Source organism: Rhamphochromis sp. 'chilingali' (genome assembly GCF_963969265.1).
Source record: "Rhamphochromis sp. 'chilingali' genome assembly, chromosome: 9".
Taxonomy (NCBI): domain Eukaryota; kingdom Metazoa; phylum Chordata; class Actinopteri; order Cichliformes; family Cichlidae; genus Rhamphochromis; species Rhamphochromis sp. 'chilingali'.
The window spans coordinates 23,061,256-23,086,074 of NC_137936.1; the positions used below are offsets into that span (position 1 = coordinate 23,061,256).

Sequence of the window (24,819 nt, forward strand, 5' to 3'; positions counted from 1 at the left end):
ACATTGTTGCTATAAAAAATGAACAGACAGATACGAGAACTGTGCTCGAGGCATCTTGGCCTTCCAGTAGAGCCAAACGTTTACCTGGACACCTTAGATACACAGGTGTAAATGATTATGTGTCTCAGCTGTCCACTTGTGGGCCCATCACCTTCGACACATTTTAAGGCCAAGTGTGAGGGTCAAAGACTTTTTTGTAGAAGCCGTGTGGATGTGTTGTTGTTTTGGATTACACAATGGATTTCTGTAGCTTTAATATGTCAGCGGGAATGTTTGGTTGTTAAATATTTTTCTATAATCCTGATGATTCTACAGAGGTTGGTCTACATGGTTTAATACTTTTACTATATTCAGCATATTTTGTACTGTGTAGAAGATCATTTCACCGGTGCACCCTTATCGCTAAGGTCCATATGTTATTAATCTGGCAAGAAAAGAGTCACTGTGCATCGAATGCGACGCTCAAGCTGACAACAATTTAACAAACAGTTGAACATTAAACTTGCCTACTCTGTTCATTGTTTTTTTTTAAATGCAAGTATTTGGTCCCACCTTACAGCCCCACACACATGCACACTGAGCCATGCTTTACTTCAAGGGAGCTAATTTCTATACACAATAATTATGCATTTGTGAGCACAATATTGCAAATGAGCATTTGTGCAATGGACAAAACAACAATCACCCGTGGCTTTCAGCAGCATTGCTTTGCATCTATTCACTCTGCAGCACCTGTTTCTTCCATAACCATTCCCATTGCCCTATCATTAGGCCTGACAGGGACGGGCTGTAAATCAGAGGTTCACACTGCTGTGGCCCATTAGCCCTTCCTGATGAATACTCATGGGCACATATCTGGCTCTATAGTGATGAAGAGCAGGCAGGGGCTTGTTAAAGCTTCACTACCAGCCGCAGACTGTATCAGCATCACACCGCATAGAAACACCCTCTGAGGCTCAATCCTGACAAAGCGTTAAAGACCGACCTCATATTGTAGAAAACTGTTCAGGAATAATGTTCAGTCTGTTGTGACGACACAAGATTTACTGCTCACTACAGGGACTTATTTACATATTTCAAATGTTCTCAGACAGTCTCACTGAATATTAAATCCAATGTTCATTTCCAACTAATGCAAAACTGAGTTGGCATAAAGAAATGGACAATAAAGAAGCAAAATTCATTATTCTTTACAGACTCCTTTTCTAATAAGACAAGAAACCTTTAAAACCATCATGTATTATTTTTGACTGGTCATTTTAGGAAAAGCTGGTTAAAAGTTGAACACAAGGATGTCACTTTTAATTTGTACTTCACGCCATTACGGAAACTGAGATATTTATCAGTGCTGATTTGTTTGAATTAGTGCATTTGAGATTTAAAATTTTATCTTATAGATGAACAACAAGCAGATGAGTGTGCGCAAGCGCATGTGCTTCACATGCACTAAAATTAAATCAGTGTTGATTCACTCAGCATCTGAACCGTGCTCTGCCAAGATGTAGCCTTCTGAAGACACCTGTAATTGGCAAGCGTTTCCTATTATAAATTCGATTTTCTAAATCCTATAACCAGACCCTAGAGGAGGTTCAGGAGTCCAATTCCTTCTCAGACCACTTTCTTTATCATGTGGGAAAAAGTTGTCGTTTATTTTTATGTCCAGTGAAGCCAAAAACATATTGCCTACCTCCGGCTTCCATCTTTATTCCTCAACATGACCAAGCAGATGGTTAGGACAGGCTCTTTGTAGCCTGAGAGACACAACTCGGGATAAAAGAGGACCGAAAACACTCATCATTGTCAGTCCAGCGTATTGATTTATCTTCATTTTACCAACTATAAAGCTGGCAACACTTTTAAGAGACGGCATGGGCACCATGCTTGAGGTTTTCAGATGTTCAGCAGATTGAAAAAAGACATGTTAAACACATGCTTTCAAAGTGAGATGAATCAGCATTGTCACTGACTCAATCACGAGCTTTTAGCAGTGGAGGACAACTTGCGTCAGCTGTAGCTGAGATCCACGGAGTTTTACTTGCTTTTTAAAAGAAAGGCAAAAAAAACACAGAAGTAAAATGGGTGCTGAAATTTAGGTGGCTGCTGAGTTGGTAACCTTGATAACCTTTACTGAAGTAGGGCTCAAATAGACATAAGCGAGCAAAGACAAAAATTTTAATCAGCCAAGAGAGTAAATATTTCCAACTCTATCATCAAGATCACTGATCGAGATCGTTTCCTTCTCTCGTTGTTGGTTCAAATTACTTTGTTTAGCTGAGTTCAAAGGCTCACATGGCTACCTGGCCGGTAATCATATTGCTACTCATAACACTGTGAGATTACTGTGCTCAATGTAGCATAACGCTAAGCCTTTATAAGCACCATTTAAAGGACTCACAGCTCTGAAACTCCCTAACTGCAGCAGGCTTGTCACATTTTCAATATTCCTGAGTCCATCACAGTCTGTCAGTAAGCTTTTAGCAAGGCAGAGTAACACTGTCTGTCACAGCTGAGATGGCATTTCTATTTCTAGGCTCCTTTGTTTGATCAGTTAAAAACCATGCTGAAATTACGATATCATATTTGAAGATATTTGGCCAAAGAGGGTAGGAGAATAGACAAGAGCGAAGAGAATAAATGGTATAGCTTATTTAAAATATATTTAAAATGACAAATTACAAGTGCAAACAACTTCTACAGGCTATTTTGTTAATTCTACACATTCATATAAAAAGATATGGGAGAACCAACAGAGATTAATGTGTTTAAGTTAGTGGTACACTCTGTCAACAGTGAGATGAGCATTTAAGCGAAAACCAATTCATTTGTTGAGTGACATTGCAGATCAAAAGTTAAAATTCTGCTAAACACTTTCAGATTGATTTTAACTCATTTCCAAAGGTATTCACGGCAGCTTTGACATTAAAAGCTAGAAAACAATAAAACCCAAAAGTATCAAATACAATCTAACAGTCAGAGATTCAGGGTCTCCAAAATAAGAGCCTTTCTCTGTAAGTGGGATCAATCTGTGCTAAAGGTCTTATGGAGTCTTTGTTTTAGGCACGTTAAGATTATATGCGGCTTTGTTCAGTGACTGGTACTGATTTGTACAAACAAAACAAGGATTATCAGGTCAGCCAGCGATCTGCACACTTTCATAGGCGTTCATTCTCATTCCCTTATTTTGCCCTAAACTTTGTGACGGTGCCATCTACGTTTTCCCCACAGCAATGTCTTAACAGCTTAGTGTTTTGAATCTGTCCTGGGACCACTCTGCTGCTGACCTGATGCCTGAAGGCTGCAGCTTCACAGGGTAACTTTAACCACTTTCACTTTGGCACTTGACAGCAAACAGGAATGCAATCTAGAGGATCCGGAGGCTTACCTTTGTATATGGATGGCAGAAGTCCCTGAGCCGTTCCCCCACAGCGTGCTAATATCTCAAACACCCCTGCTGAGCATCCACTCAGAGCTGGTGTGTAGAGAAATGAGTCTGTGCTGCGGGTTGAAGGAGACGTTATCCAGTTCAGTGTGCTGCTCAGGGAATGAGTGAGGCAGCCGAGAGGGAGGGAGAATAAAAGAAGGAGAGGATAGAGGGAGGGAGAAAGAGGAGGCAGATGGGAGGTGATAGTACTAGATTGTTTTTGATTGCATGACTGTGATAAGAAAAAAAAACGCACATCAGGAACAAGTGTGTGTGTTATGAAGAGCTGAGGTGTGTAGCTGAGGGGTCAAAAGGATATTGGTTGTGTTACAGTGAGCATCAATTTCTTTTTCTCACTGTGGAGTGTGCCCAGCTGCTGAGCGGAAAGACCAGAAAAATCTGGAAAGCTCTCAGAGAGATAAGACAAACACGTCTTCAAAGCCCTCTGCTAACAAATAATCCGGCATACACCGTGTGTTTAAACCTATTTTAGCTGTTTTGTTCTCATCCCAGCAGCCACAAACATATGGATCTATACTACTCCAGTCATCATCACTACAAGCACCACTCACCGCTGATCCTCCTGTCACCCCTCTCTCCCCTAGTGTCCAGGAAAACTTAACTCCAGGGAGCTCTTAGATGCCTATGGAGAGCCTGATGGGGATACCTGGCCTGGTATCAAATCTAAATGGCATGGCGCCTGGGCTCATTATCAGCCTGATTAACCACACTAATAAGCTGATAATAAAGAGAAAGTAATGTGTTTGGCTGATGATCATAGACTCCCAGTCAGGTGTTGTTGCTACCCAAGAAATTGACAACAAATTTAAGGATCTTGATCAAAACTAAAAAATATAAAAATAAAGAGCACGTGTTGTTGAAAATGCACTCGTGTGTTTATTACTCACATGCAGCATCATTTACATTTAGAAAAAGGAATTGTGGAGAGATGTTTACAAGTGCAAAGCTGCAGTCATTTAGCATGACTGATGGAGTGAAACGCAGCAGGGAGTGGAGATTTGAAACTGAGTTAATAATTTATTCATATATTTTATTTAGCAGGAGAATGTTTCCTCTCCTATAATGTTTCTGCAAGACTGCAATCAATTTATTTCAGTGTTGATCCTGAATTTGGTCATCAGTCCACTGATTTCACTGATTTCATGTAATTAAGGCTTACAGTGATAGGAAATGATCAGACTAACTTTAATAACTACTAAAAAGTAGAATAACTTGTTACAATTAAAAAAAAGAAAACTACACATGGATTTTAAACACAGTTTGAAACATATTCCCAAGACATCATCATTATTATTTATTAATACTTTAATGTCGGCTCTACAGAGAGATGTGTCTTATTGCATGGTCCAAGTGTAATTCCTGCAGGGGAGGTGCTGAGATGTATTTCTTACTCACAGAAACAGGAACATGCAATCAGGCATAAAAGTGTTAGGTCATCGCTCTCTGCTTCTGAACTATGAAGTCATCCCACAAGGACCGAGCTAAATACACACAAAAGCAGAGGACTTGCACAGATGCTCATTTAAGTGTTACAAAGAGCTGTGAAATTACTTTTTAGGCAATAAAAATGTTGCTGCTTTAAAAGAAAGGACTTCTATTTTTCAACATATACGAGCTTTAATTCGGAGTAGGCAAACAAAAAGCTTTGGTTAATTTGGTTGACCTTTCTTTTTTCTTTTTTTCTTTTTTCTATTTTGCCACAATTCAAACAAGCTGCTCTGCTCGCATCAAGTCTTTACTTTTTTCAACGTACTTTTTACAATTCCACGTATTGCATGTCATATACTGAAGTGCAGAGTTTACCTGCGGTTTTGCAAGAGTCTTATAGCGTTTAAGTAGGCAACCTGAAATTAGATTATCGGAGATTTATTTGCTGTAAGACCGTTTGTTCTCGCGCAGGCCATAAACAAATACTGGACTATCTTGGTGATTAGTGGATCTGAAAAACAAGCTTGAAAGCTTTTTAATTAGGCTATTGTTGATGAATGCTACTGTACGTATTTGATGGAGAAGGCTGATCTACTTTGCTAAAAAGCTTTTGCCAGAAAATGGAATGTGTGTTCAGAAACTCTCAGAGTGAGGTTAGAAGGATGTTGTTGTTGTGGGAAGACAGTTTGTATATTTAAACCCCGTAACTAAGAATGATAATAGATTATGTGTTATGCAATTTGGAAAAAATAGAAATTTTATTTAATTTTTTTCATTAGACTAAGTAGATAAGAAAACAGCATGTTCTAACTGTAAACGCCTTAATTAATAAACATTTAAAAAACAGTTTTTCATTTCTGCTCATTACGGTTTTGCCTATTTTAGAGCTTGGTGCACGACAATAGCAGCAATCATGGCTTTACATTCTCATCTCCCTATTAATTACATCCTGTGGGTTGTTGGATTAGGCCTGCAGTCAGCGTAAGCTTAAAAAGCTCAGAATATTTCAACTCCAACAATTAAAACCATGCCATTTTACAAAAAGCTCATTTACTGGGACTTTCTGATGAGGTGATATGAACTTATATTTGTCTCTTCTTTCAAAAACCACTATAGTCTCTTGGTTATGTAAGAGTGGTTTGCTGAAAGAGGCAGAGATTGCATGAAACAGTGGCATTGAATCTTGTTAGAAGCAGGTGGATGTTGAGGCTGTCTGTCTGTCTGACAGTGTATGTTGTGCTGACACTCTTTGTCAGCTTGGTGGCATTCAGTTAGAGTCATTGTCTTCCCTCAGCCTGAAAGAAAGGCTGTGATTAACTGGTATGTTCCTCCTCTGTTGATTTACTGCATGTGTTTAATAGGCCTCGGAGAAGGCACACAGGCCATTAAGCACAGAGCTAACATAAAAGCTTCAAAATGAGGTCCCGCTGCAGACTAACTCTGAGGAACCAAATGGGAAGCAAACCTCATGTTCTCTGTCCTCATCTCACAAATCAGCATTCATTAGATCACAGTTTGCAGGTGTAATGTGTTGAAATACAAGTGGCTGCTGGTATATTCATTCCTCAAATGCAGCATAAGCATGGCTGAGCATAATTGCTTTGGGGATAACTTCTTTGGAAAAGAAAGTATAAAAGTATACTTCTTTAGACGATTTTGCCATACAAAAAGATTTTAAAAACATATTTTTTTGACTAGCATTGTCTTTTTTTATGTTTGTGTTCTGCTGAAAAAGTCCATTATAGATGGAACATAGGGTAATTTCTGCTTTTCATGGTTTCTTCTCAGTTTGTGAATATTGTCTAGCTTGCCAAAGACACTAATAAGAACAAATAGTTTTTCCCTGAATTATTTTGTCAAGCAGATGTAAACCTGCACTGAACTAATTAGAAAGTAATAACAAGAAAGGGGAAACAGTCACAGCAGCATGAAGAGCTTGAATTAGGTTAGGCTTTCATATGGAAAGCACTACGATACACTTTGTATGGTGCATTTATGAAAGCTTTATTGAAGTCTGTCTGCAGTTGGACCACAAATACTTCAAATACGGCATTTAAAATAAGACTTTTTAGCACAAAGTTGTGAATACCCGTAGCCTACACATTAAACACAACAAAACACCCCAAATAAAGTAGCTCAATAAAATAAAACAAAATGACCCAATAAAAACAAAAGACTTCTATAAGTAAAAATGTAAATAAAATGCAACACTAAAAGATTCATGATATTGCTTAATAATTTCTTAAATGTTTCCTACTTTTTATTTTACTGACACATTTACAACAGGTACAATCACCAGTGACCCCTGACATCAGTATAAAATCATTAAAATACTTAATAATATGATGCAACCCAATTCACCATAACAGTAGCTCTTTGACAGTGTCAATCACTACTGAACATTGTTATATTTGTAAAGGTATAATTTATGCTGAACTGTAGGGAGATGATTCATTATCATAGGCTGAACTACTCAACAGCGTGATCGTAATTCATGCTGGAAGGGGCACAATCGTCTAATCTGCACAGCTTACCTATTAATAAACTCTAATCAATATATTACAGATTTAACTAATGTACTACTGCAAATAGTAGCGTCTTGCAAGACCTTTCTTTTTTACATATTGTCACCACCTTTCCTTCAACCCGTTCATTTTTGTTGGACATTTAGTGCTCTTTCACTGCAGCTGTTAATCACAAGAGAACAGTGAGAATCATTCAGCTCTTCATTATTTCATTATTATGGAAATATTGATGGTGAGAGTTTTTTAAGCTTCAGGTAGAACTGTTGATGGTGAAATATAACTGGATTGCTGTCAATTGCAATAATATTAAACTAAATAAAACGTGTTAACGTGAATGGATGAGTTTCTTTGGTCACAGAAAGGTGAAGTGACAAAATACCCCCCACTAGCCACCTGTCCCTCGGGTTTTAGCAGCTAGGACAGCACCGTGGCAGGTCTAATCCTCCTTATCTTAATGGCATCTGGCCTTATCGCTGGAGCTGTAGGGAAGATCGACCCTTTGCCTTTCTTTATCAGCAAAAACCACTTCCCTCACCAATCCTGTTGGTCACCCTGCTCTCTCACCATCAGTAGGCCTGTGTCACTCTGAACTTACCAAATCTTCTTGTGCAATGTGATAATCCCAACCTCGGTTGATGTCCAGATGCATGTTTCCAGGAAAACATTAAAAAATCTTCTCAGGAAACGTCGCTGCTGTTGAAATAGGCATATGGCTGACGTATCTGAAAAAACAAAACACTCACATTTATGTGCAAATACAAAGAACACACAGTCTGGATGTGTACCTTGGCTCTGGGTTATTTTCTTTGCCTCCCCATATTCCCACTGTGGCAATAGGGACTTTGCAACAGGGGAGTCAAGAGAGGCTTTGTAGCTCAGATTTTTAAAAAAGATTTTCTTTGCAAAGCCTTATCACAGTTTGGCTTTTATAACAAGAAAGTTGAGTTTCCCTAGGTCGACTGAAAACAAATGTAGATATACCTGGTTTCCCAGGCAAAACTGTGTGTGCTGTATAAACACTAAAACTCAGAAAAAGCATGTCCTAGCAAATATGCAATGTGAATGCAAAGATTTTGCTTGAAATGCTTAAAAATATTTGAAATATTCAAACAGCATTCATATTAATAAATCTGAGCTCAGCCTAAATCTTCTACTTTGTCTTATTGTGACGTTATCTTTCTTTTCATCGCGAACGTGAAGGGAGCTGAGCTGTATGTGAAAGACTTTCACTGTCCAAAACACTCTGTGTGCAGAAATCATTTACCATGGATGATAATCGGCTGTGAAAAATAATTGCTGCTCAGGAGCTGATAGCTATCAGCATCAGTTGGATCACTTTTTTGTTAGTTCTGTGTTTTAGTTCTTCTGTTTCAGGCACTGTAGCACAAGGAAACAAAATTGTCTTCTTTCACCACATTTTTCTTGTATTTAAGACTAAAACTGTTTATACAATATGATGCATTTGTCATTTCAGGAGATCGGTCTGACACCAAAATGTGCTGAATGTGAAAATAAAAATTAATTTTGACCATCAGATAGACTCCTATCCGATGGTCAAAATTAAAACTATTTGTTCTTATTAGTGTCTTTGGCACTCCTACTTCCAGGCAAGTAATGAAGTGACCACTATTAACAATGAAGAATACTTTTGATTGACATATGACCCGGTAGTAAATACATCTAGGCATCTATGCAACAAGAGGCTTGAATGCCATCAGTTTCAAAGCAATATGTGACAAGCGTCCAGTGTGCACACCCTTGTGGGCACACCCCTAGGTGCTCCACTGGCCATTTGACGTTAGTGCCAAATTTCTATTACTATTATGCAGATCTTCCTTATTGAACTTATGCATAATTTCAAATAAGTAAGATCTGTATTCATCCATTTGCCTGCTTTCCTGGGTGTTTGGCTGCTAGTCTGTTCTTTTCTTCACTACCATTTTCCCATGCTATCAAACTCAGTGCGGCAAAGCGACATCATTACTAGTGATATCATTACACGAGTCTAATATCTTCTTCCCCACTTTCTTTGAGCCAATCAGCCTCCACTCTGCGTGGTTTAAATCTCAGTGCTCTCTGCCATGATATTGCTCTAATACCAAGTTAATACAGGGACAGTACTGATGATACCAATATTGATACTGACACTTTAAACCTATGAAGGTTTATGTAGGGGAGAGCAGTGTGTCATAATTCGTGAGATGAATCATCATCAATTTGCGAAAATCGCTGTGATTTTTCATTTCTACAATAATTAGTGAAGACAATAAAAACAAATTTGTCTATTTCAACTCATGTTCAGTTGTTCCAAATGATCTCTCCTTTTTCAAATGTTAAAATGCCCAACTTAGAGCAATTAACAACATGTTTATAGCTATAGTAGATTTCTTCTTCGTAACAGCTACTGAGGTTTGATTTTTATAGAAATCTTGTTGGACAAAAGTTATATATTATTAGGGTGTGGCTCTTTTGAAGGTAGGGTGAGTCCGACTGGGCAGCTTTAACTCCAGCTCATATTTGTGCCGTTGGTGCCTTTTGGAGCATTTTTATTGAATTATCTGCTAAATACTACAGCTTAAGGTGCATTTAATGTACTCCCAGCAAGTCAAAGAAAGCTATGCTCCAGTTTTATTTCACTTGTATCTCATCACAAATTACGCATAGAAATAATTTTCTAAATAAATTTGCCTGTTAGTTGGCAACACTCTGTTCTTTCATCTAAATATTGTTAATTCTCACTCCAAAAACCCAAAAACTAAAATAGCAGCGGCTCTCCAGGCTTTTGTATACAGTCTATATGTTAATTCTTATTAATACTTATTGTCACTAATGCTATTTGTTTCTTTATTATTATAAGCTAAGTTATACATAAATAGCTTTAAGCAACTGTAATGGTAAACAGTTCTTTCCCTCTATATGTGAGCCAATTGCACTATGCTGATTTAGTATTTAGTAAGAGCTTCATTACACAGAGCCAAACAGGAAAGGATACAAAGACTTGAAACGGTCCTTCTGAACACATCACGACAAATATAACAGTTTCTCTGGGTCATGGGACTCATTTTCTAATAATTGCACAGCCATTCTTCTGAACACATCAGTGGTTTCTTTGAAAAGAAAATGTCTTTCTTAGGTGATTTCGTTATCAGAAATATGAATATTTTCACATTTTCTTTTGTTTTTGTTGTTGATGTGTCCGTTATCTGTGCCTAATGAACAATGAAACGTTCTGGCGGCGGGCAGTAATTGCTCAGAGCCCAACAGTGGGGGTGTAATTAGAGAGACAGGGAGGAGTATATGACTTCATGACTGGTACTGTTTAATGATAATGGGGTGCAACGCCACACTACTGTGGTCAGCTAATCATACTGGGCCGGCCTGGACAGCTCTCAGTGCAAACGAGCCGTGACTGGAATACTGAGCAGGTGCTCGCCCACACAGTTCCACACCATTCACTCCACAGGGGATCAGGCATATGATTATAGGTGTGACCCTGCAACACCTGCAACAATGTCATTAGTGCTACCACGCATGGACAGTTTAATGTAAATAAACCAATGTCATCAAGCCACCCAGTAAAAAGAGTGACCACATGCTGCTGTCTACACTTTTACAAGCACAGATTGCCCTTGAAAGGTCATACAATGAGAAGAAAATGAGGGTGCTGATCTACAGGAAGTTGGCAAGAAATTCTGATTATTGATTGATCTTTGCATGCTCTTATCTGATACGAATATCATCAGCTAACGGCAGCGTGGCAACAGGAAAAGAATGTGCTGATTCGGTAGTACTTGGTGTATTACGAGAACTCTAAGGTATAAAAAAAGTTCTGATGACGACATCACATTTAAAACTGAGAAAAACAGGAAACTGAAGCGTGCATGTTCATTGCTGTAGTTTCTCTCAGTTTATATTCATAGAGACTAAAGTTTGTATGTATAAGAGAATCATAGGATAAAGACACATCCTGAACTTCATGGGCAAAGTATAGTTACTGCCACTGAGACAGATAAACAGAATAAATAAAGTACAACTGTAAGCAAATGTTAACCAGCGCTCTTCTATATTTTTAATCTTACGAGTAAATAGCAGCAGCTGGGCAAAAACATCAGCTGGGTCATGTTCAAATACAGTCATAACTGCTTGTATGTTAGATAAAAATATTAGATACACCCATAGACTTAAATCCAGTCCAAATGCAACAGGTCAGTCACTTAAAGTGCCTTCATATAATTTATTACTGCAATTTACAGTTAGGGCTCAGAGAGACGTTAATGCTCTTGTTTCTGCTGTTCATCTCAATTCGTTTTAGTAAAATGCACATGCAAAATAGTACAAAGACAAGTCAGTATAACACAGTAACATTAAAAATTGTGGTCTTAAAAATGAATGCCTCTCTGGCTGTATCAATGACAACTGGAGATGTCCGAGTACTGAAAACAAGAAGTATGTCAGACCCTGAAGTAGAATAATTATAGTTTGCTGACAAGTGATGGGTGGGTTTTGCAGTTATTAGGGAGCCTGTGTCTTCATTTAGGAAATTTGCAAACAAGTTCATTACTACATGCCAAATATCCTAAACTGTGTATGACATAAAGGCTGTAAATACAAGTAGTTTTAACTGTAAATTCACCAAAGGTTCTATTATTTTCTAGCACCTCTTGTAGGGGCCTGTGGAGGATTTTCCTCTGAGCTGCCTGGTCTTCCTTGCACCTAATATGGGTTTCTTGGGAGCATTTTGTCCTTGTTTTCTTTGAAACCCCGATGGTACTGTTTAGGCTCAACTCAGCCTTTAAAGGCTTGTTCTGTTCTCTGTAGTCTATCGTATCTTGTTTTGTTTTTCTTGTGCTATAAATAACATTTTTTTCTTTTCATTTATTAGCTGGATGTTGTTGGGCTCGTGTTTTGTAAAATTTTTAAAACATGCTTTGTGAATGGCTTTAAGACTAAGTTTGACCTTGTGCGTTCATATTTTTTACATCACTGACCTTATCAATAAGTAGAGAGCAACCAAGTACTTTTACAGAAACACTAATTTTTTTTTTTACAAAAAACAAAAGGCTGCAAAGTTATGGAGGCATGATTAAATATTATATGGTTATGTATATCAACATTAAAAATGTATTGGAATGTAACTAGTACATCATAGGAACAAACTGCTTTTAAGGTACATTGTTCATGATGTTGCTAATTTTAATATTTATAATGAACTTTGGATTATGTTCTCCTTTATGGCATTTAAAAAAAATTCTCCTACTTTAAAAATAAATACATAATTTCAAAACTCCTCTATTATCTTGGCAATGGGTATGCAGAAGGTGATGTTAATCCAAAAAATATCATATTTAATAGCAAATCACTAACTGGAACCATTTTACAGTACAGAAGTTCTGTTGAAGGAATAAGGGTGATTTAAGGGACTTTGGACTTGTATTTCAGATGCTGCTGATCTGCTGGGGTTTCCCCAGAAAACCATTTCTAGGGTTTACAGAGAATGGTTTGATAAAAGAGAAAATATGCAGTGAGTGGCGGTTCTCTGAAAGAAAATGCCTTGTTGATGCCAGAGGTTAGAGGAAAATGACCAAAGTGCTTTGAGTGGAGAGGAAGGCAAAAGTAAAAATATAACAAAAAATAACAAGTAACTACTGAAGTACATATATTATACATATACATTTATTAAAATAGTACAGGTAACAGGATACTTTTATTGTGAGATAAACTTGTCGGGCATTGTGATATAAAATGCCCGACAATATAAAATTATGCTACTGAAGAATTTGATATTTTTTAGACTTCGGTCACTCCTTCGTGCTTCTTGGGGGAAAAAATTAAGTAGTAGCAGAAACTTACTGAAAACAGAAACATAAAAATGTACTTATAAGTGTTTCTTTTTAAAAGGGGGGATGAAAAAGGGGGAGAAAAAGCCAGCTAATATCCTAAAAAACGTGGGTCCTGTTGTTTCTGGGGAAGTCACCCATCAGTCTCATCAGTGTTTCCATCATGGAAGTGTGGCGCCCTCTGTTGTTCAACATCTGGCCTTGTAGTGAAAATTTATAGTTACACGTGTGCCTGTCACTTTAAGAATGCTCAGAATTGTGGGTAAAATGTTAACAGCCAATCAAATCACTGTTGTCAACGCGTTGTTATGGAGTCGGCCTAATTGAAAGCATAGAAGATCCCGAAAGTTTCTTTGTGTGTTTGATGTACTTTTAATTAAAGCTACATTTTATTTGCTTTCTCTAATATTAAAACTAAATGTCCATGGATCGGCTGGAGGTGTTGCGAGAGCGCAATAAACAGTTACTGGACCAGTTGAGGCAGCATGGAGAGAAACTGGAGCGGCTGTGCGGCTGCCGTGAAAGCCGCAAGAGGGAGAGAGAGGATGGAGCTGAGGAGAGAAGACCACTTGAAGAAACGATCGGGATGACCGGTGGAGACCGCGGCCTTGCAAGGGCGGCCCTAGCCAAGTCTTCCGTGAAGTTTGCCGGTAATTAAACTGTTTGTTTACTTGACGCCAGCAGCACGAGAGAAGTAATTAGCAATGAGCTAAGGTCACATCAGAGTTGCTCTTGATCAATCCAGACCTCACATCACAACAAACCAAAGCTGTCGACGTTTTGTTTACCAGATAGCCAGATTAAACTCCTTCACATATACAGCCCCAACTCCAAGAACGTGTAAAACGTAAATAAAGGCAGACTGCGATGATCTGCAGATCTCGTAGGCGCATATTCACATTAGAACAAATGTTTAAACTAGAAAACGTACGGTTTTAGAGGCGAAGATAATGCCATTTTGAATTTGATGGCAGCAACACGTCTCAAAAAACTTGGGACAGGATCATATTTACCACTGTGTACACGTCTGGACACCGAGGAGACCACGTGGTGGATTTGTGGGACAGGAATGTTGTCCCATTCTTGTCTTTTGGGGGATTCTAGCTGCTCAGATGGTCTTCTTCGTCAAATTTTTCATTTCATGATGTGTCAAATGCTTTTACTTGGTTAGAAGTAACTGTACGCTTGCCAGTTCAATGCCCAGCAGCCATGCTGTTGAAATACATGCAGCATGGAGGAACTGAAATATCCAAGACTTTCCCTGAAAAAGAAGTCTGGAAACGAGGATATATTTGAGCACTCATGGGACCTTTCCAGATGCCAGTTTCATAGATGCTGATGTATTCCCATGCCATGAGCATTATTAACAAGCTCTATGCCCCTTTTCCTCTTTAGTCCAAAGGACATAGCAGCCATGTTTTCCAAAAAGAAACTGTTTTCACTTTACCTAAGTCCATGTAGTGATTTCCATGAGAGAGTCCTCATTAAATGTAGTGCTGCCTGATAGTCAGAAGACTATGGGCATCCAGTATTGATTCTCAGCCTTGTGTTTTGTGTAGAGAGATTTCTTCAGACTCTTGGAATCTTTTGATGATATTATGTACTGTAGATTAGATATTCAAAATCTTTTTAATTTCACATTGAAGAAATTATTCTGAACCTGTTCCACAAGCTGTACATGCTGTTTTGTACAGATTGCTGAACCTCTGCCCATCTTTGATTCTGGGAAACTCTGCCTGTTTAAAACGCTTTTTTTTTTTTTTTTTAATCCAATCATCTTGACCTGCTCCTCTAGCTGTTTCTTTTTAGTACCATTTACTTTTCTGGCCTTCGTTGCCCCTGGCCCATGTTTTGCTGCCATCAAAATGAAAGTCAACATATATTTTTCATGAAATAGTAACATATTATTTTGAAGTCAGTGACCAAGTCTGAGACCATTCCCAGTCAGTTGCCATCTGCAAAATGACCTTGGTGTGTCAAGACTACAATAAAATGAAAATACGATGGACTCAGTCTTGATCCTGTTTAATCAGTTTTTGATTGAAAAGGATCAAGTTGCCACTTACATGCAATCTATTTGCAATAATACCCCAATTAGCTGTGATAAATCTCTAATCTGTTGCTATCTGCATCAGATCTGTGGTGCTGTAACATCTAGAGGTGGACTCGCTACTGGCAGACCACGAAGAAGCCACACATGGGGTTTGATTCTCTCGATCACAGACAGCCAGATTGAAAAAGGGCAAATTTATAAATGTATAAACACAAACGCAGCTCGTTCATTTCAGTATTCTACCAAGAACAAAATATTTGTGTACAAGATAAAAAAGGTAATTTGCTATCATATCCAGAGCAGTCTGTGTGTTAATACAGATACTGCTACTGTGCCATGTGGGTTGTTCTACAGTCTGTGAAACTGAACTGGGTCTGTGCACCGCGGCTGCTGTTTCACATCTCGCAGTCAGAAAGCCTTGTTATGTGGGCGTCTCTGAAGACATGTAATGTGCAATGTTTGTTGGTTTTGCAACAGAAGGTGCAATTGCTGCCTCACTCCTGAGTGAAAAGACCCTAACCTCACCGTCACTTTACTGCTTCATTCCCAGTTAGAACTTGCAGCGCCTGATGCTGTAACAGACATTACAGAGCCAAACTTCACATATTTACTCTCAAACTCTCATAGTCTGTTTCGGATTTCACTAAGGCCTCAGTCACACTAGAGGAAAAATAGGCCGGTAACTTCTGTGCGATCACGAGAGGTGGTGGTTGGTGAGTGATTGGAATGAATTTTTTTGCAAATAGTTGCACCAACCAAATTGTCATCTACAGCAGGGGTGTCAAACTCAAATACACAGTGGGCCAAAATTCAAAACTGGAACAAAGTTGCAGGCTAACATTAATATTTATTGAAAAAAAAAAAATCTTCCTCCAGATATAAGAATAAATCTTTTCTTATGGACTCAAACAAGTTTTTCTGAAAAACTGAATATGGAACAAGCAAAGCTTAATACTAAACAATATATATATTAGCTGTATAATACAGGTAGGCCAGCTCTAATAGTAATTTGGTATGGCTTCGCGGGCCAAATGTAATTAGGCTGCGGGCCAAATTTGGCCCACGGGCCAGAGTTTGACACCTATGATCTAGAGGTTAAGCGTGCAGCACCCTCAACCTCTCAGTGACCAGCTTTGGTTGCAAAGCGACTGCATAGGCCACACTGTGGGAGTAAACCTGTATCACGTCTGCAGTTAATCGCTGTCTTATTTGTAAATGGAAAATTAATTGCCAAGATCGGTCGGAGTTAGTCTGCTCCATCATTTACTTCTCCAAGTGAGGATATAATGTAATAAATCACATACAATTGAGTTGCTAAAGTTTTTAGCAAATGCCTGCAAATAGCACAAAAAAGTCTTATTTTGCGCCCGATATATGTGCATTAGTTGTCTTTAGGAGTGTTCATTTATTTGGAATGAGAGGAGAGCAAGTTTAGCAGAATGAGTGCGTAACTTTTACGGATGGATTGCTCAAAGCTGAGTGCAGTGCCAAAACTTTGGCTTTGCCCCGTAACTGTGAGTGTTTAGAGCAAAGGCCCGCATATTTCTGTTCCCTAACAACCCTGAAATAAAGCAGAACTGAACTGAACAGATAAATGGATAAAACTTTATTTTTTCTGTTTACAGCAAGCAGAGTGGGCGTTTCAGTTTTTTAGTCACATTTCGACACAGTGAAGCAGCAGTTCGCTCACACAGTGCAACATATTCACATTTCTTTCACGCCCCTCGATAGTATGATAGGTTTGATTAAATTAAGATGCTCAACATTCCACTTCAGACACTCGCAATCAAATGCAAGACAAATGGTTTTTCGTGGTGTAGTGTGACTGAGGCCTGAAGTAATTATTAATAAAGTACTTTAAATATAAGTATTTCTTCCCTGGAGATGTGAGCTTTATTATAGAGAGTGGATGGTGCTTGGTTTTATTTTTTAATAGTGGATTTAGTATATACATGATGAAATGATGTGTAAAATTTGAAAGTATCTGGAAGAAAAACTACAAAGTGCACCTTTATTACCATTCATCAGAGATGACATTTAACTGATATGTGTTCAAATGTAACTAAAATAAAAAAAATATTTGTGTCTTTATCACCTTTTCACTATTGACACTATTGGCAGTTTTTTTTTTCTGTTTGTTTTGTTTTTTTTGTTGTGGAGCCTTTTTATCCTGCTGGTACTTTCCATTTGACTGTGAGCCTGTGGTCTGCATGTAATGTGTGAAATAATCATTTAGAAATCATTTTCTTCCTGTCTTCATCAGACACTTGTGAGAAAAGAACAGTCATCAAAAAGACTGTTTTCACACCATCTTTCACCAAACACAGAGAAGGAACTGCTGAACAAACAGTTAAATCAGATCTCATTAGAGGCAGCAAGAAACAAGACACAGAGCCATTCAGCACCAAGTCCTGTGTAGTAAATCCGAGCAAAGGACAGGTAAGCAAAGGAGCATCAGCATTACCCTGCCTGTGTTACTCTTATAAAGTTAGTAGGAATAAATAATTCATCTCAAACTGAAAAGGCACTCACTAGTATTTCACTGACAATCCCCCTTCAAAAAAGCTAATTCACATCTACATTGGTTTGGGAGCTTTGTATTTATATCGTTACAACTAGTTTATAAACTACAAGTCTGCAGCAAGCTGTGTGCTTTATGTCCACTGAAAAGGTGGAAGTAGAATATGCTGATTGCTAATGCACTGCCTGCTTTCTTTTTGTAGAGGGGTGTGCAGAGCAGGGTCACGTTTCAGTCGGACGATTTCAAAGACGTCCTTGACCCAGAGAGGCATCACCTACCACCCTTACTCGGATATGACTGGATAGCAGGTAAGCTTTATCGGTCTGTCACATATCGCACTGATCTGCAGCCAAAATGCTCCTGAAATATAGGGAGCCACGCTTTGCTAATTTAGGTTAAATTAGTTTGCATATATTTCAAATCTTATTATTAGATCTATTTAACCTTTTGACCTTTCCTCTGACCTTTGATTTAATCGTTCTAGTAACAGGAAATCTATAATGCTGAAAAGTCAAGTTACATGATTTCTTTTTTTTAATCCCACATGTAATACATTTTCACAATATGCTTTTGAAAGTACTGACTCATAGAACCTGCAGTAGTGAAATAGATATAACCTAGATATAACCTTTGCATTTTCTATTGTGGTGCCCAAGATTAACAAATAATTTAAAAAGTCTGATTGTGGAGATATCCACAGACATCTCAATACATTTATTACAGCTTTTTCTTTTGAATTAAGGCGGAGTATAGTTCTAGTGTAATGTTGCATGTTAAGTTTTCTTTACATAGACCTGTTTTCTGATATTTAAATTGTTTAATAATGATGAAAGATAAATTATCATATCAAAATTCTCCCCGTTGCCCCCTGGGAGTGTGGTATGCATGTTCGTCAGGCTCTGATCCTCTACCAGAGTTTAAGGTACTGACTGCACTTCTGGACAGAGACTTCTTAGCCCCGTTGTTCTCTACTACCTGTGGTAGCATTTCCCATCGGGAGTTGGACACTTGTCCATATGAACAACACATATTCCTGAACATTATCCCAGCCAGCCACCCAGGTTCGGACTGAACCTTTGTGCTGTTCTTTAAGCCGGCCTTTTCTAGCAACTGGTAGGATTTCTTGGTGTCAGCCACTTCCTCTGTATCTGTCTTATGTCAATGGTACATCCTATGCAGGAGGTTGGTCGTCCAGTGATAGTTCCTCTTCCTCTTTGTCATCACCGTCTGTCTTCAGCTGCCTGAGGTATTCTTGGAGCAGCTCATCTCAAGGGGCGATCCTCATGGTATATTCACGTATGCTCCGTGTTTCATCCTGTCGCTCTTGCCTCTCGTTCCATTGCTCATAGAGCGTCAGGGTGCTGGACTTCGGGTAGACACCTCCGTGCACTGTAAGGTGTTTTTGTGTCTTTACATCATTAGTGTCTATCTCATTCTGTGGCCAGCTTATTATTCCAGCTGGGTATCTGGTGATTGGTAGGGTGTTTGTATTGATGCCTTGGATCTTTTTCCTAACATTGAGCTGGCTTCTCAGCACCTGTCTTACCTTGTGGAGGTATTTGGCTTTAGCTGACCTTCATGTATTGTTATTGTGGTTCCTGTTGGCCGATGGGATACCCAGGTGCTTATAACTGTCCTGTTTAGCTGCTTTCTGACATCTCCACGCCTTGAGTCCACTTTTTATCTTTGAAGCAGAAGTACCGATAACAGCTGATGTTTGTTTTTACCCTGTTAGGAGTGCTGGATACTGAGGACTCCTTGATAGAGCGCTCAGACGAGTTCTTCAATGATCTCTGTGTATTTCGATCGCTCAATAAGGACGAGTGTGTCCACAGTGGACAAACCGAGTGAGTGGTGCTCTTTAAATATCTCTATTATATATCCATACTGTGTTTTCCTGTGGTTCATTAAGATTTTCCTCACAGATTCTCTCAGGGGAACCAGCCAGTGACACAACTGCTAACAGACAAGGATGGCCCACAAGCTAACATGGACACTCATCAGTGTAAGAGGGAGCATTTATCTGAACAGGCCACTTTCTATTTCCTCTCATTAAGGCTGTTCTAACACTTGTCTCTGCTTGCTCACCTTTTGTGCAGGTACATTCTCTTACAGGATTAACAGCAGACTGTTCCCGGTCCCCCTCCACTCTCAGGAGTGCTGTCCCTTGTGCAAAAAGCCTAAATCCTCCCACCCTCACACTGTTGCTGAACCTGCTCTAATCAGGTACTGATGGCCTGCACTTGAACTGCATTGTTAAACCACTTATGAACATTAAAGCACTTCATCAGTTTTATCTAAAATATATTAGTCTGTCACTTTCAATTGAATACAGGAGGCAGCAGCTCTACTGTGTGCAGCAGGGACTTAGACCTTGTGTTATTTTTTTCTGCCTTCCCATATTTTACACGTTAAAAGCTGAAGCTGTTTCTGAATTCAGTAAAACAGCAGCGACACAAAAAGCAAGCTATGGTAGCTTTGATCTGTAGTATGATACACTGCAACAAGGCAAGGGAAACCTGTGAAAAGGGCGCCCGAAACCTCCACTGGATCAAGTCCTAATAACTAAAAGCAACGGCGCCTGTATTCTCATTTTACATTTTGTTCAAATGTGCTGTAATCAGTAGTGTTGCTGTGTGATATTGACTAAAAAATTATCAGGATTAGTTTGAAAAAATTATCACCTCACAATAGATTTCTTCAGATTTCTTACTCATCTTCTTTCTCTTGTATTTCTAAGGGTCAGCATCCCTCGCACCAGGCTTCTGCCACCTTACATATACAAAGCTCATCGGCGATGCAGCTTTGACCCTTCTGACAGTTTAGGATTACCATCGGTGAGTTACAGGTTAATGACTAAAGATCATCACCACTTGATTTGATTGAACCACTGTCCCACAATAATAAAACCCCTTCTAGCCATTGTGTCTTTCCATTCATTGGTGATTTGAAGGTGCAACATCTCACTTCCTAAAAACAGTTAGACCGTGTGCACGGGTTATTGTCTTACTTGCTGCTCTTATAGCTAATAAACTGTAATGTTTCAGTATATACACACAAACGCACACTCACTGGCCAATTTGTAAGGTACACCCATTAATATGCTTGCTAACACAAATATCTAATTGACCAGTCACATGGGAGCAACGCAATGCATGTAGGCATGTAGACATGGTCAACACGACATGCTGAAACTGCTGAAAGTGAGAACCAAAATAGGGAAGAAAGGTGAGTTAACTTATTTTGAGCGTGGCATAGTTGTTTTTGCCAGTCGGGTGGGTGTGAGTATTTCAGAAACTGTTGATCTCCTGGGATTTTCCCACACAACCACCTCTAGGGTTAAGAGGGAATGGTCTGAAAGCGACAGAGCAGCCGATGAGCCGCATTTCTCTGGGTGAGGTTGCATTGACCTGATAGGAAAAGGCAAAAGCAGAAGATCACACTGGGTGCCACTCCTGTAAGCTAAGAACAGGAGACTGAGGCCATGTTCATCTACGAGTGGTTTCTTTAACATGACAGTGAGTTCACTGTACTCTAATGTCTTCTGCAGTCACCAGATCTCAGTCCAAGAGGGCATATTTGGGATATGGTAGAATAGGAGATCCACATCATGGAGGTGCAGCTGACAAATCTGCATCACCTGTATCTGTACAGGCGATATAGACCAATAAACACCTTAATATGGTGCTGTAGACACAGCACATTTAAATGCTGCAAACTTTAAGAGATAGGCATGCACGAGATTACTACTCCTGATAAATGTGTACCTCTCAGAATGCGTGTTGCTCAGCATAGTGAACACTTGCAGTACTGTGGCCTGTTATGACGCAGAAAGAAAATTTTGACCTCATGCATCCTGTGTGGCTTGATGTCCTACTTGGTATCTCAGGTATATTACACAAGTACCATGACTTTGTATGAATATAGCTCTGAGGAAAATTATTGTATCTGAAGTAATGCCATCACTTTACCAGATACTATGATACAGAAGTGTTGCATATCCCATCTCTAGAAAGGCTTTAGCATCTTTTTTTTTTTTTTTAAATTTTATTTTTTTTAAACTGATTGGTCGGATGTTCTGACTGTAAAGTACCCGCAATTGTGAATTTGACCATGAGGTCTGTATAGCCGATCAGCCATCTCTGCAACTTGTGTTATGGCCCCTGTATTCAAATCTATAAATTCATCTCAAAGCATTCTTTCTTTTCTTTCTTTTTTTTCCACCTTCAAGCACTGTCTATCAGGGTGGTCCAACACAGGGCAGAGCACCCTGCCACCACCCAGCAGCCTTGACCTGCAGAGCAGTGTTAATGTGAAGAACCCAAAAGGACCACTGAATAAACAACTGGAGGTGAGGAACTGGACAACTGTGTGGTTTTTATACAGTCCAAGCTGCCACAGGGCTGACTGATTTAATAATTAATAAATAAGCAGCTGTTCCTAGTATACAGTTTCTCGCTCTTGTTAACATAATTACGGAGGGTGCTGTACATGTCACAAATTAAACGGTGTTTTTAAAAATATTTTTCAGGATCGGTCTGCACTGAGGGTGTCTCATAACCCAAACCAGATCTCAGATGTGGCTCGCTTAGCTCGTCACAACTTTCAACGGTTTAATCCAAAAAGAAGAGTGGGCGGCATATCTTACCCTCCTTACCCTGTGTGCTGATAAACTATCAAAGTATACTGAGTGGGCTTTTTTTTGTTTGTTTGTTTTAAGCGCCAAAACTGAAAACCTTGAGCGGATGTCTAAAAAGTTTTGTCATAGATGACAGATTAGATTAATTTATTCACGTCTGTACAATAAAACTTGAATAACTGCAGCAATTCCAATTTGGTTGTTCCTTTTTTTCATCTCTGTTAAAAGCTGAACCGATTTAGACTGCACATGTTACTGTCAACAGCCTTGTGGATGTGAAGCAAGACTACTTAGAATTATTCAGTGAAGTGTATGTACAACATTGCAACATAAAGGATGTTGTTTTGGTTGTCTCAAGTTTGCTTTTCCATTTCCAGCCTCTTGTTTTGGCTCCAGGGTCTAGCTTACTTCTGTTTTTAAGCTTCCTTTGACACTTCCTTAATGTTGGGCTGAGAACACAATAGAAGCAAAAGCAGGGGCTGATGTAAGGTACAGAAGCAGTAGTTCACAGGAAACCAAAGAAACACCTATGTTAAATGTCACATGCTGTAGAAATCCCACCCATAACACTGTCGCTTTCCAGTTTGTCCCCTCTAAGCCAACTAATTTGAATTTCTGAATACATTAAAAAATCTACATGCAATGTATTTCAACCAATTAAATCCACAGAAATAGGGTAAACACGATTCTACTGATTTCTTTCTGATGTATTTCTGCTGCTCAGAAGGGATATAATGACTGGGTAATAATTCATATCTTCCTGTTCTGGTGAAGCACTTTGAAGGTTTGTGCCACAAACATCAGAGACTGAGTTATCTGACAGACAGACATCCGATAGTTGACTTACTTTGCGGATGTTGTGACATAAATGAAAGGCTTCTGTGTAAGATGTGGCCCTGTGATAGCAAAAGTGTTTTTCTCTCTAACACTTGTCAATAAACGAATCTAACCCTGTTGATTATGGTCGTTAAACCTTTCAGTGTATTTGTTAGAAGCACCAACTTTTTCTTCCTTCAGCGAAAACAGGATCTGAAAGTCACTAGAGAGTGACAAGATGGCATTGCATAATCATCATTATGGCTGGTAACGGTGGCATAGATGCATTTTGGGATTTCGATGGTATGCGCAATTTGCTGTGAAATATTTAGACTGACTTCTTCAGAAATAGAAGCAAGCAGTGCGTTCATTCCCGTCTCAAGAATGTTTCATGTCTGTCATTAACAAATATCATGCTGTACTTTTGGAAATTAGTCATCAGTACTATATGCAAAATCAGTGCCCTATCACGTGAAAGTTAAGATATTTAGAAAAACCTTTAAAAAGGTTTCAATTCACCTTGTTGTGGTTTTTTACTACAACATGAAACTCAGGTGAGGCTAATGCTCTAAAATAAGCTCAGAATTTCATGAAAAAAGTTTTTTATTTTAGATTAAACATTAGAAGACTGTAATGGACAAGAGGGCTGATACTGCTGAGCAGCAGAGACGTGATGACAATGTGGGAGGGGAAACTTTATTATGAAATGTCAACTTCTCACACAGGAACAAACACTGCGGCACAGGGGCATCAGACTGGGCAGAGCACAAACGCATTCAGTGTCATAGCAGAAAACATGTCTTAACAAGAATAAAACAGTTGAGGTGTAAAGTATGATAAAACAAACCTCTCTGCCTTTCACTATTCCCATGTCTCCACAGAGAGATCAAGCTGGGAACGTCTCACCCAAAGACTCTTGAGCAATGTCAGCTAGCAGCCACAGAGTTGAACCTGTGTTTCTGGTTTCTTTTTTTTTAGATCATTAAAAAGGAACTTAAAAATCTTTATTCGTGTGACAAAACTATAAGTCTAGACACACATATCTATCCACATCAATCCTTTGAGTAGATTAGGTAGTACAATAGCCATTGCATTTGACCCATATAATTTGCAAGCTGTGCTCTATAGACGGCTGTGCATCTAGGTTGCTGTGTATAAAGAAATCTAGGGCATTCACTTCCTGTTTTAAAGGTGACTTCAATACATATTTTTTTTAGCACTTCTATTTTTTGAATGAATTGTTGACACAGCGCTTAACTTTTTATTACCTGTCAGTTTTTCCCCGAACATCAAAAATCCTATTAAATGATCAAATTAAAGTAGTTTTCAGCTCCATAAGCTGATCCAAGATCTCCCAATCTAGTCTACCGACCACATGGAGAAGTATGCTGTTGGCATAATACAGGCTAAAAGCAATGCAATTGTGATTTAGACTAGACAAATGCTTACAGATAAAGTCCATTTACAACTGGAAAGGAAAGCTGCCAACAAAACCTAACGTTTACCAGAATCACTACGCCTTCATTAAGGCACAGGTGAATCTGACTATAATTACATA

General features: G+C 38.9%; 2 protein-coding genes across 3 annotated transcripts in view; one reads left to right on the plus strand and one right to left on the minus strand.

Moving 5' to 3' along the window:
* Positions 1 to 24,819, minus strand: part of mmel1 (membrane metallo-endopeptidase-like 1) — a 51,986-nt gene that overhangs the window by 15,840 nt on the left and 11,327 nt on the right. For both annotated transcript variants that reach the window (XM_080890874.1, XM_080890873.1), the window contains 2 exons: positions 7,991 to 8,117; positions 3,383 to 3,495 (listed from right to left, as the gene is read on the minus strand). In XM_080890874.1, the coding sequence (XP_080747000.1) occupies positions 3,383 to 3,495; positions 7,991 to 8,117 (240 nt within the window). The remainder of the gene's footprint in view (positions 1 to 3,382; positions 3,496 to 7,990; positions 8,118 to 24,819) is intronic.
* miip (migration and invasion inhibitory protein) lies at positions 13,535 to 23,081 on the plus strand. Its single transcript, XM_080890714.1, has 9 exons — positions 13,535 to 13,882; positions 17,549 to 17,724; positions 18,009 to 18,114; positions 19,542 to 19,653; positions 19,732 to 19,811; positions 19,906 to 20,032; positions 20,547 to 20,643; positions 22,038 to 22,157; positions 22,338 to 23,081. Exons 1-9 carry the CDS (start codon positions 13,651 to 13,653, stop codon positions 22,473 to 22,475), a joined length of 1,188 nt encoding a protein of 395 aa, XP_080746840.1. The 5' UTR covers positions 13,535 to 13,650; the 3' UTR covers positions 22,476 to 23,081.